Source organism: Phaethon aethereus (assembly GCF_964289735.1).
Source record: "Phaethon aethereus genome assembly, chromosome: 10".
Lineage (NCBI taxonomy): Eukaryota > Metazoa > Chordata > Aves > Phaethontiformes > Phaethontidae > Phaethon > Phaethon aethereus.
In genome coordinates this window covers 24,380,886-24,393,775 of record NC_138586.1, presented here as the reverse complement: position 1 = coordinate 24,393,775, position 12,890 = coordinate 24,380,886, and the positions used below count along the sequence as shown (strand labels likewise).

At 51.1% G+C, this 12,890-nt stretch overlaps 1 protein-coding gene across 1 annotated transcript in view; it reads left to right on the top strand.

Annotated features, from left to right (window-relative positions):
- AR (androgen receptor) overlaps positions 1-12,890 on the top strand; it is a gene marked incomplete at both ends in the record, with an annotated part of 54,071 nt that overhangs the window by 21,591 nt on the left and 19,590 nt on the right. Inside the window, one exon of the mRNA XM_082004268.1 lies at positions 5,997-6,148. Coding sequence (XP_081860394.1) covers positions 5,997-6,148 — 152 coding nt within the window. The remainder of the gene's footprint in view (positions 1-5,996; positions 6,149-12,890) is intronic.

Sequence of the window (12,890 nt, the reverse complement as noted above, 5' to 3'; positions counted from 1 at the left end):
TCTGAGCTGCTGCCGTCTCAGCTCCCGCGGCTCCGGGGAGCTGCTGGTGGGAGGACCTTCTCCTGAGAGCATGCTAGTTCTGCCTGCCCTAACTGCCAGGCATGTTTGGAAAACCCATTGTCATCTGCTAATGTTTATTGAAATCCAGTGAAGATCAGGTTCCCATATGTGCGTACCGTGGACCGTGCCTGTTGCTCACACTGTGCACCACGCTCTGCTCTCCCAGAGATGCTATCTTGCCTTTCCACCTCCAGCAGTTATGCACGAAAACAAGGCACAGTCAGTTTAGAAACATATTCAAGGCTATTTTGAAAAAAAGAAATAAAATTCAGCATACAAGGCTGCATGTTTATAGATGAAACTGCTCAAAGCATTTTAACAGATGGGTTGCTTGTAAAAGCGCAAACCCGCCAGCCAGTTTCCCCGAAGGACGAGGCGTGTGACCAAAAGTGCTCTGCTCCGGGTATTCCCAGCTGATGGTGGGTCAGGCCAGGGCGAGCTGGGGTGTTGTGGTGGCTGCCACGGGTGGGCAGGCACATCCTGGTTAGGGATTCTCTGAAGGCCAGTCCGGCTGAGTCCCTGTGTTTGCAAATCCATGGCACTGTGCCTTAGCAGGTGTGTTTCTGGGCTAGGTGGCTAAGTCCCAGAGCGGACTGCAAGCCCGCTGGCGCAAACACGGGCCCTGAGCGGTTCCCGCGGCAAACTGATGCCACGAGGAGGTAGTGCCAGCCGCCGAGGCACAGCTGAGTCGAAGGCAGCACTGTGGCGTTTCATTACAGTCTGGCGGGTTGTTCTACTGCAACTGTTAGAGCAATTTTAACATGGAAAATGTAGTCAAATTAAGAGTGAAGGAGGCGGAAATTGTGTTTGTTCAGTTATGTCAGACTGATGGAAAACAGAGGGAGTGTAAGGAATATGCATTGTGTTACATTAGCATGGCGAACTGCTTGACAAATTAATCTTACTCGAGCAGGTGGGCATGGACTGCAGGAGCCACGCAGGTAAAGCAGCAAACCCTCTTCTTCGCGGGCTGCCTCAGGAGTCGGGCGTTCGGAGTGGGGACGACACAGTTGTGCCTCGGCTCCTTTTGGGTAGCGTGTGCCGGCTGTTGCCAAGATGGACACTTCCTCTGTGGGCTATGGGAAGTGGTTGACTTCCCGCTTAGCCATGATTGCCCGTGGTTTTCTGGGTGTGTTGTGAAATCTGGGCTGCTGGGTGGAATTCACTATTGACAAACAAGTGCCGCCTTGCAAAATCACAGCACCTGCACTACAGAAATACTGGCGTGTGGCAGTAGCACAGTAGGCTCTTTCTGTTTCCTTAAAGAACCATTCTGAAATGACGGTAAAATTCTTCCTATAGCCATAAGAGAGATACTGAAGTTGTTTTCCTCCTCCCTGAAAACTGCTGTGCTCTTTTGTGAGCACTCCTGACCTTGGCCTTCAAGCCATGCTCCAGGGCTGGAATCTCTGCCCGACGTCACTGCTGCAGCCGTTGTGTCTGCCCGCGCCGTGCTATCTCCCTGCTTTGGGTGTCTGAGGCTGCATGACACTTGCCATATATTGTGCAAACTACGGTCCCGTATTCTGGAGCCCTCCGCAACGCGCTCGATGCCTGCTTTGGTCAGACCTCCGTATTTCTGTGGCTCTGCGGGGTGGGTGCAATCAGCGGGTACCGACAGAGCGAAAACTTGTGCTCGGAGGAAAGCTTTGGGCAGCACGTGGCGAGCCTGCTGGCTGAGCCGCCCCTCTGGCCCCTTGCGCGGGTACAGAGGAGCTGCCAGCGCTGCTGGTCGCTGGGACCCCTGTGCAGCTGGGCACCTGGGGCTCTGCCCAGAAAGCTGCTGGTCCACACGTGCCTGCTGCCTCCGTAAGCCATCTTTTTGGCTCATTGGAGTGTTATTACCGACGTCTTTTGAGAACGCCCCTTGGAAACTGGAAAACAGATCGTTCAAGGTACCATTATCACAGCTCACTCCGAGTTGCCCACGTTTTAAGTTCCGTTTTTCTGACGATTTTCCCTCTAAGTATAAAAAGTAAAAGGGCAAATTGGCACATTTTTAAAGTCAAGGGCATTCCCAGGCGAATCCTCCAGCTCTGCGGGCAGTGGCTGCCAGTAGGAGAGGTGCCGCAGCGAGCTGGAGGTCGCGCTGGTGCTGCGGGGCTCAGCCAGCAGCCGTGCCGCTCCCCAGCTGCCGGGACATCAATCTCCGGCCTGACAGGATGCCGGGGGCCGAATGCTGCCCTGTGCACACCCCGAAGGCGGGAGCGTTGCCCCCGGGACGAGCCCGTCTCACAGCCGGGATTAACCTTGAGCGTCTGCCAGCTCCCGCTGATTTCCATCCGTAAGTGGGCAGCGGGGGCGAGCTGGGCCAAGGGCGCGGGAGGGTGCAGGGAGACCCCGAGCGCCGCTGGGACGCTCTGCTCAGCACCCTCCGTAGGTAGGTGCACATATATAGGTACACTAGATATACACATGCATGAAGGTATATTTGTACTTCCACTCTTCCTATGGAGAAACAGCTATTTAAAAAGCTGTTTTAAAAGCCACCCAAGCCTTAATTGCTAACCTACTTTGCAGCTTTAAATAATTAGGCCTCAAAAATACTCCAAGGTCTTCTGGGGGTCCTGCTGCTGTCATCACAACAGCTGCTACTGTGAGAGTCAGTGCTGCTTATTTCCTAGCTGAAATACATAGTGCAAAGAACGGGGAAAGCACAGTATGGAAGGCCTTATGGAAAAAGATAAATGAGCCCTTTTCAGATTTCTGATTGCATAGAGAGGAGAAAGAAGGTAACAAAAGGTCTGGTTGTGCTGGAACCTCAGAAATAGCTGGATAAATAAGACATTTTTAGCAAAGCTTTTGTATCTGCTGCTGGTTAGTTCTTCATAGCGTCTGCTCTACAGTAGCACCTCCAACTGAGTGCCGAGGCTGTGCAGCGTAGGGTGCTCCTACAGAGGTGGCACGGGGAGGGCAGGGGTGCCCTGGGCCCCTCCGGGGACCGGGCAGTGGGATTGCACTGGGAGGACGGGCGAGATGCTGGGAGACGTTTGTGGCATCAGGGCTTAACTGTGGCAGAGAAGTTGCAGTTGACTATCAGTAATTCAAGAAAAGCCTTGGAAATTGAGATCATCAGGGAGGAATAGTTGAGCAGCATCTACAGTTGAGTCACTGATTCTGAATGCTGCTGTTGAAAAGATGAGAAATCACTCAAAATGTTTCTTGCTTTAAGAACAGAGGATGAAATTGCTGCTCCAGTTATTAACCTACAATTTAGGTAGGATCTGCATAGCTCTCGCATGAGGAATAGAAGATAGCAGCATTCCTGAAGGACACAATGGACAGCAAGATCAGAGGACAGAGGTGAGCCAGTAACTGTCCCATTTCATGTTTACTCTCAAGGTGCGAGGGGCTTAGAAAAGACCAAGAGCCCTGACCCGTATGAAAGGCGAACCGCACCGGTACTCTGGTAACAGAGTTAGTCTTTGGTTGAAATTAAGCATCCTGGCTAATTGTTCCCATAACAACAGTGACGGCCCCTTAAGTCCTGTCTGCAGCGCAAAGTATTTTTCAGCCTATGGTATGATTTAAACCAGTCAAATATTTTTTCCTCATCTGTTCTTGAGGAATCACTTTTTCTCATTTAAAACCTCCCTCTCCTCAGTTTGATTTGTGTCTCTTGGGCAGCGGAACAAAAGGGAATGGGTTGTCTGAACTAAAGAAGCTACTTACTACCAAAATTGAAATAGCTGAGCAAAAGACGATAACCAGGCAGCTGCCCCTACACACTGGGAAAACCCAGTGGAAGAGCTGGTGATTAGGACAGACAATACACGTGTCTTTCCTTAATTAAACCTCGATGCTGCCAGCCGCTCTGTTGGTGCCCGAGATGTCCCCTTGCTTGTGCCGCAGCGGGGGGGCAGAGCTGCCCGCGGGCCGGCGGGGCGCGGATGGCACTGGCCGCGGGGTGCGGTTTGGGGCAGAGGGCCTGAGAAGCAGGACGGCGTTCCAGTGCCCCGGGGTCTGTCTTGGTGTTTGACCCCGCTTTTCTGAAAGTTGCAGGGCTTTTTGGAAGATTCACGGTACGGGTTCCGGCTGCCATCTCTCCCAGCGCTATTTTCTGTTTCAGTGGATTTTGGTTTTATTCACACTGGGGGCCCAAATGGGGCTTTTCTGAGTATAAAGATTTTTCCCAAGGAGCCCCGGCATTGTCACATTTGCTGTTAATATAATTTGATTTCTAACAGCTCACCTGCAAGCATTCAAACAATACCAGAAACCAAAAGCAGATCTAATTTTGATTGAAAAGTTGCAGCGACCTGCTGACTGTTAGAAGCTAATGGCCTCATCCGGTGTTTTGACAAAAAGCCAGTTTTGGCACATAACTTCACATGCTGTCGCTCCCCGTACAGCCCGGGCACGCATTGACTTGCGGTTCTGATGAGCGCCTCCGGTTCTGCCGTGCCTCTCGAAAAAGCAGCTTCTCCGCGGATCTGATCCGACAAGTGTGGCAGCGCATGTCGGGAGGGAGGCGGCAGGGCGGGTGCCAGCCCAGGGAAAAGGGTTTGGGCATGTGGAGGGGGAAGCATGAGGAAGACGCGGTCGGAGAGGAGGGCTGGCTCTCAGAGCCTCTCGGCGCTGTGGTTAACGGGGCTGGTGGGCGCTGCGTCAGCCTGGCGCGCGCAGGCAGTGCAGTGCGGCGGGGCGCTGGTGGGCGAAGTCCTGCCCCCGGGTCCCGGCTCGCGGGGACCCGCTCCCACGCTGGCAGCACCGTGGGAGCGGTGGGAGGGGTGGAGGTGTGGGGCTCTGCCTCCGGAGCACCCCGGCAGCGCCGCGGTCCTCTCGTCGGGCTGGGCACCTGCCTGGGTTGTGCCAGGGCTGCAGGCTGCTCCTCGTGCTTCCCCAGCAGAACTTGGAAGAGGTTATGAGGTTATGTCAAAACTGTGGGTTGGGGAAAGCAGCAACAAGCAGCGATGGCCCCAGGTCTTCGTGGGAGTCCGTAGTCTGCCTCTGCCTTTGTTTCCAGCTACCCAGAGTGAAAATCCAAAATGGGTCTTTCGGACTAACTGAGCCTGGCGGGTGGAAGATTTGAAGCTCCGTAATCCACACTGACCCACTTCCAGCATTTAATAATAACTATTACATGGCAGACTCTGCAGCTTTTATTTTTGGCTCTGCGGTTTGTTTTCACCATTGAGTGGTTGGCAGCACCGTGCTCTGCCCGTGGGGCCATCCCAGGACAGGGCCCTCGGTGGCACTATCCCGGTGTGTGCCGTGTGACGGGGAGACAACAGCGGCAGTCCCTTTATACCCCTGGGATGGGTATAAACAGGAGTCTACTGTGACACTTTCACAGCAAATGCTTTATGTTTTCACCAGAGGCTTCTGGGTGGTTTTAGTAGTCATGTGGATGAGGAAGGCATCCTGGGAGAAAGTTGCGTCCGGCCATTGCTGGATATTGAAAGAGGGAATGGGTAGAAAACCAGCAAGACAAAAAACCAGGAAGAATGCAATAGCTTCAGGGAGTTTGATAGATTTGGGAAAATTAAATTGTTTGAATTAAGAAGGAAAAGGGTAAATTCATCTGTAGTGAAGTGACAACAATTACCTTAATAGATCGCGTAGCTTAATGAGCATGCAGAGTCCATTTTTGGTGTACAGGCCTCACTGTTGAAGGCAAAGTTACAGTCCCAGTCATCTTTTCTTTCTAGGCTGTGCTGTCACCGTGGCTGTACTTTGTCACACATTGTCACACATTGTACCTAGGGGCAACGTCAGGAGGGGCACCCCAGCATGGTCTTCTGCATGGGCAGAGTGAGGTTTGGCTTAGTCATCTCTTGCCTCCTTTCTGTGCAGTGCTTGGCTTGTCCTATCACTGAAATTTTGGGTTTTGCCATGAATGTTCTCCCAAGTGCCATCCGCTGCGCTCATCAATAGCTCGTCCTAACCTCATTTGCTGACCCTTTCCCTTGTTCTCTTTCTCTTTTATGCTTCAGGTTGGAGACTGGCCATGAACATATCTTGCCCATTGACTATTACTTTCCACCTCAGAAGACTTGCCTGATCTGTGGAGATGAAGCATCTGGGTGCCACTATGGAGCCCTCACTTGTGGTAGCTGCAAAGTCTTCTTCAAACGGGCGGCTGAAGGTAATGCGTACAGGGACAGGAGGGAAAATCACCCCCACCTCCAAGCGTTGGCTTTCTCTACCAAAGTAGCCTGAGAGTCAAGTTCTGCTGACGCAAGTTCTTTCATCAGCAGTCGAGCATTAACGTGTAAGTGCTGGAGGCATTTACAGCATCGTGGTATGTTCTCCTGTTGAAAGAGGTTAAACAGCCTTGCTTTGGGGAGCTTGCCAAACCAAGAGGACTGAGGCAAGAGTGGTGGGGACAAAGTGTGGTGGGTTTCTAAAGTTTCTTAAAGTAGTAAAGGAGAAAATTCAAGGGTGAATGGATTTCTTTGTTGTATGTTTGTCATTCCACATTACAGATTGCCCTCAAAGAGTAGCCAAACCAGTTTGCCAAAAACAATCCTTTTCAACGCCTGATTATCTTACTGAGCTAGTGAGACCCTGGAAGAGTCAGTTCCTGCTTCTCCTCTTGACTCTCAAGGGTGCTTTGAGTTCCCAACAGCCTTCCTGCCATCTCAGACCCACAACTCAAATTTAGGGGATGCTTTTCCTCTCTTGCATCCCTTTCAGAGGGTCACTTCTCTCAGTACCTGCAAAACATCAGAACTGTCTGTGCATTGAGAGCAGTGCTCTGACCTTGGTGTCCATGATCCGTCACCCCAACCCTTGAGAAAGCAACTACTTCACGACCAGCTCTGTAGTGCCGGGCTCTCCAGAGATAAGTGTGAGCCCAGATGTTCCCTCTCAACAGCAAGGTCTTTGCACCATCTTTTCTTGGTAATTGGCATGTAGGAGGACCTAGCCCGGCTGTTTCCTTGGGCTGTGGGTCAGCAATGTCCCTGGAGAGGGAGGCACTGCGGTTCCCAGCTGGCGGCCAGCGACAGGGATGGAGGCTTCTGTCTCTGGCTTGTCTCGCCGTGACCTTCCCCTCCTGCGCCTTATGTTACCCTTCTGTTGAGCAGAGGTCCCAAACCGGTGGGTACTCACCTGCCATTGTCAGGGCACTGCTTCTAGATTGATTCTGGCATCACCCTGCGTGCTTTCAGAGCCACCTTTTCCCTCATTCATCATCCGTGCCTGGAGTGTACTTGGCAGCACTGGTTCAGGGAAGAATTGGGGCTGTGCCATAGATGACAACAGCATCCTGTTGCTGTAATAGGACAATCAAATAATATTAATAGATAATAAGTTTGGCATATTTTTCCCAAGTAAATTATTTACAGATATGTCTCTGCTGTATACCAACTCTGTGTAAGGACAAATGGATTGGCTTGTGCAGCCAGAGTAAATAACAGATGCTTGTTTAAGTCAACAAGTTATTGTTGATTTATAGTAAGTGGAGTCTTGGCTCTCTCTGTCAGATAAAGCGCTGATGAAATGCCCTGTGTCGGCTGGCGACTCCTGGGGCGGTGCTCCTCCGTTAACACTGGGGCGGGCTCTGTCCTGCGCGGCGTGCGGATGAGGGCTGGGAGATGCCTGCTGGGGGAGAGGAGGCAGCCCGGGCTGCTTGCGCTGCTCTTAATAGTATGCTGTGGTCCCATTCCCTCTCCTGATTGTGTTATACCATTAATTTAAATGGGGTTTATGCCTGTTCTCAGTTTTTAAACCTCGAGGTATCGCAGAAGGTTAGAGCTGTTTGGTGGCGTTGGGGTCGGGCAGCAGCAGCCCTTTGCCTTTCCCCTGGACAAGACCGTGGAGCGAAGTGCGTCTGCAGTGAGGAGCAGCAGGGTGGGGGGCACCTGCCTGGGTGTGAGGTTTCATCTTATGTTACCCTGAGGTACATGGATAGAGTATTTTGGGGAATAAACAATAAATCAGACTCCGTTGTAAATACTGAAGGCAGGGCAGTGGCAGGTGATGATTTGTATCCTGACTCTTGGTAATTTTCCAGCCAGACCTTTCCTTCTTAAAGTTGAGGAGCAATATTGAAAGCTGATATTTCAGTTTGTTCTCATGTTTTAAAGACCATAAAATACATCTCTGAAAACCTTAGGTCACCTCTGGAGACCTTTTACAACGCACATCAGAAAGCTTCCTCAATGAAAAAAGAAACCCTTTTCTTCTGCCTGTTACCTTCCTGCCACTGGTGCTACTGTCCAGCAGCCTCCAGTGGGTAGGAGAAGCAATGGACTGGGAACTGAAGAACAGCATGAGCAGATCACCTTGGAGGGAATGGAGACTAGCTAGACATGTAGTTTTTCTTTTATCATATTCTTTGCCGCATTAATACTGATTTGGCAGTAATTCAGGAATATTTAAGAAAGTTTTACAGGCAGCCACTGGCTTCTAGGGGATTAGAAAGGGAAAAGATTTGAAAAAAAAAAAAAGCTGTGACATTGATTCCTCTTCCCTTTTGATACATGCTGAGGGATTTGTGCGGTTCTAGAGCACAAGTCTTACGAGGAGCAGCTGAGGGAACTGGGGGTGTTCAGTCTGGAGAAGAGGAGGCTGAGGGGAGCCCTCATTGTGCTCTACAACTACCTGAAAGGGGGTTGTGGCGAGGTGGGTGTTGGTCTCTTCTCCCAAGTAACTAGTGATAGGAAGAGAAGAAACAGCCTCAAGTTGCGCCAGGGGAGGTTTAGATTAGATATTAGGAAAAATTTCTTTACAGAGAGCGTGGTCAAGCATTGGAACAGGCTGCCCGGGGAAGTGGTGTAGTCGCCATCTTTGGAAGTGTTCAAAAAACGTGTGGATGTGGCGCTTCAGGACATGGTTCAGTGGGCATGGTGGTGTTGGGTTGATGGTTGGACTTGATGATGTTGAAGGTCTTTTTCAACCTTAATGATTCTGTGATTCTGTGTGGTTCTGTGGTTTCCAGTAGAGCAGATCACTCCTACTTTGATAAAATGTTTGATAGCTTTGGGGTTTTTTTTTGCAAGCTCAAGTCCACCCGGTTCTTCCAGAAAGATGTTGGAACAGTTAACAGAAAAGACCTGAATATTTTCCTGATTTCTTTCTGTCAGCTTTGTCGATTTACAGACCATCTCAAGATGTCCAGGTTATACATAGGCCAGCTCTAAAACACACCATGCAGATTCTTCAGCTCTGATGTGGACTTCCTCACTTGCAAGATGGCCAGCCCCATTTTTGTAATCTAACCTGATGTTTGTCTCTCCCTTTCTGTCACCCCGCCCTGGTGTCCCAAGCGCAGAGGGATCCAAGAGGGTTGGGGCTCGCTACCCCAGCAAGAAGTGCTGCTGCTCTTCTGCTGCCAGGCACACTCGCACCCTGCGAAGGAGGATGACTCCTCCTTCTAATTCCTCTTTCTCCTACGACAGCAGAGATCTGGTAAACGAAAAGTGCATCCACCTCAGCACAGATTTTGTTCTTTCTCAACACAAGTAGGCAGGGCATCACTTGGCATGATTAGGGTGGCTCAGATGAGTTAAAAGCATTAGGGTGGTCCTCATGGTACCATGCTTGTCCCTGAAACAGAATAATACTTCAAACACGACACACTTCCAAATCAGATGGCAGTCCAGGGGTTCCGGTTGTCCCATCCCATCCAGGAAGGGAGTCAGTTTTGTGTCCCCTGCATCCACCCCTGAAAAATGGTAGACCTTCCTCATCCCTCCAAGGTTGCACGAGAGCTGATGGCCGTCTCGGCCAGTTCAGAGCTGCCTCTGCAGTGTTCCTGGCCAGCAGGACCGGGACACCGTAGGCTGTATTCTTGATGGGGCTGCCTTCAAATTGCAGAGAGGTAAATGAAAAAAATAACATAGTATTTGACAATTTCCTAGAGGGCTAACAGCCAGACTGCTGTGCAGTCTGTCCCGATTCCCTTTCAGTCACTCTTCATATGGATTATTGTTCTACATCCTGACCTGCTGAGGACTGGCCCTGCACCAGAGGGAAGTGTCTCCAGGCCAACTCGACAGGTTCGTGCAAGTTTTCAAGATGACAACAAGTTAAAGTGAACTGTTTTCAAAGACCATCGCCATGTTTTAAAACGCGTTCTTCTCGTGGCTGGTCTGACAGTCTGCAAAAGAGCCGCGTCTGCAAAAGGCTTCCGTGGTGCTGCAGCACTGTGATGCTCCTGCTTCAGTGGTGGGTTTCTCACTACCCCTGGGGTATTACTGGCCTTAAAATTCCACGGGAAGAGCAGGAAGTGGAATAACCAGACCTTTGAGAGCCCAGGCCCTCCTGGCACAGCCTGCTGCCTATCTCCCATGCTGTCTGCCAGGTGGGATTGCTTTTCTTTCTCCTTGGCACCCAGAGACCAGCTCCCCCAGCCCCATGCAGCAGCGCTTCTCTGCGGGTGACCCACTGCGTCAGCACCCGCTTCGCTGGGTGCGAGCAAGCTATCAGTCAGTGAGTAGTCAGACATGACATCGGTTGGAGCCTGAAGCAGACAATTTGACTTCAGACAGGCTCAGCAGTTAAAACATTATGGTTTTGTCTTGTTGCCAGAGAGCCGAGCAGCTAAAACATTTTTGCTTGCTGGGTTTAAGCATCTTTAAAATAAAGCCTTTTCAGTTTGCACAGTCCCATAGGTGTTTACTTTGAAAGCTCCTCGTTTAGCCTTGGCTTGCTCGGGGCTTCCTGTTAGGTCATCTCCCGTACAGAGCTGTTATCTGCCCATGGTGTTCACCAGCATCTGTAACTTCCCTGCTCGTGTCTCTCTGGCAAGCTGTTGTTTTCACTTGCAGGCGTCATTTCTGGTTCCCTGCAGAGCTTTCCCCTTGCTCTTCCCGCAGCCAGCCTACCGTCCCAGCCACCGCAGGCTGTGAAAGCCGCTGCGCCGAAGGACTGGAGCTGGTGCTGGAGCCTGCACTGCGTCACTGGGGCTGAATGCTGTCCTTTTGTTTTCTTTAGTCTTCTGGGAAATACAGGTGACTGACTATTAAGAAAACAACTTTGCAAAGATAGTTTATTAGTAGTAACTTAGTGTTGGATCCTGAGAGCTTCACAGCTGTGTGCCCTCTGACTGTTTCTGATGGGATTATTTCTAAAGTGGGAAGTTCAGAGCGGTCCCAGCACCAAACCTGCAGGCTCAGCTCTTGCCATAGCCCAGCTGGTGACAGTGACAGGTATCAGATTTTTTACAGAAAAGCACTAGAGATCCTGCGGTTACATGCGACCCTGGGGGATTCCCTTTCTCAGAAAGCTTGGCCTTATCCCCCAGCTGTTAGAACTTGCTTTGTGCCCTGAAATACAAGGATATATCTCTCATCCAGAAGGCATTTAATGGGTTTTCACATTCACAATTGTAAGTCTTACTCCAGACTTTTGCAGAGGTTGCTTTCTGGAAAGGAAAGCTACAGTAGGCACAACAATTCACGTGGCTACAGGCTTTTAGTTAAGTAGCTTCTCTGGACTGAGCAACTAACCTTTCTCCGTTCCTTGCAGTCCCTGGTGAGGAGTGGGAGGGGTGGTGGCAGAAGCGTCGTTCTGCCTGGTGCGAGGTGGCGCAGGAGGGATCCCGTGCCGTCGGGGGGGTGCTGGCGAAGGGGGCACTGGTACGGCAGCATGTCCGTGGTGCGTAGCGAAGAGGGGAGCTGCAGCAGTCTGCAAGAGCCTTGCTTGCACAGACTGGTCTCCTGGGATTCCTGCGCTGGTCTGACGGAGCGGAGGGGTACCGGGTGCCTTTGTAACTTCACTTCTCACCTACGCGCATGCCAGCCAGTCTCCGGGCTGGCAGGGAAGGAGCGGGCTCTCCTCCAGGCGTCCGCCTGCGGTGTCGTCAGCCGGGTGGTTATACCTGAGGCTAACGCCTTGGCAGCATCCCCTTGTGAAGAGGCTGGGTGGTTGGCTTTGCAAAGAGCAGGACTGCTGGGTAACATAGGAGAGCGTGTTTCAAGATCAGACTTGTATTTACAGTTGCAAAGCAAGAGCCTCTGCTTTGGAGTAATGCGAGAAAGTATCCCTGTTGTTTGCAGGGAAGAAAAAGAGAAAAAAAAAATTCCAATGTAAAACTCAATAAAAGAAAAAACAGTGCATTTATCTTTAAATAAAGAACAGCTGATTGCGAACGTCTCAGCTTGTTCTTAAGTGAAGAGAGTAAATTATCCTGAACTTAAAGTCAAATCTCTGTATAGGAGAAGTTACTTAAGACTTGGAGGCTGGTTCCTCCTCTTGGCAGGGGAATTTAGATAGAGCTGTGCCTGACCCTGGAGCGTCCTTGGGGGGCTCGGGCAGTGACTGTGCCACCTTCCCTTAATAAAGCCGTTTACAGGAGAGGCTTGACCTTTTTAAAGATTTTGAGCTATTATTGTTGCAAAAATGCTGTAGTTTAGACTAGGGAGGCAAGATAGAGAAGGAGCAGGAGCCGATGGGTGAGGGGAGAGCAGGAGGGCTGTGCGGATGCTCCCGGGGCAGCACCGCGCGGGGCAGCCTGATGACCTCGGCCGGAGACCGACTTGGCCCCATGGGCTGGGCGTGAGCCTTCCCGGGAGTCGCAGCCCCAGCTGATTGACACCCGCGGTAGTTTTGATGGACTCTGGAGCATCCCAGTATCAGACATTGTCACGAGACAGGAATCCTGCAGCACAGCTGGCGGGGAAGGAGAGCAAAATCACCTTGCAGCCCTCCAAGCCCATGCCTGAGAAAGTAGGGCGTCCACTCTTGTTTGATGTATGCGTGTAACGAGGTCGAGTGGAGGGAGTATGGCCTCGGCACTCGGTTCCATCGGCACAAAAATAACTCCAAGTAACCCAGTTTCAGCTGAAGTTGTTTATTACTCATCCTCCTGAATGAACTGTTGAAAGGGAGGATGGTGCTTCTGTTCTCTGGGATTTGGGTAATCGCTGCTGCTGAGGCTT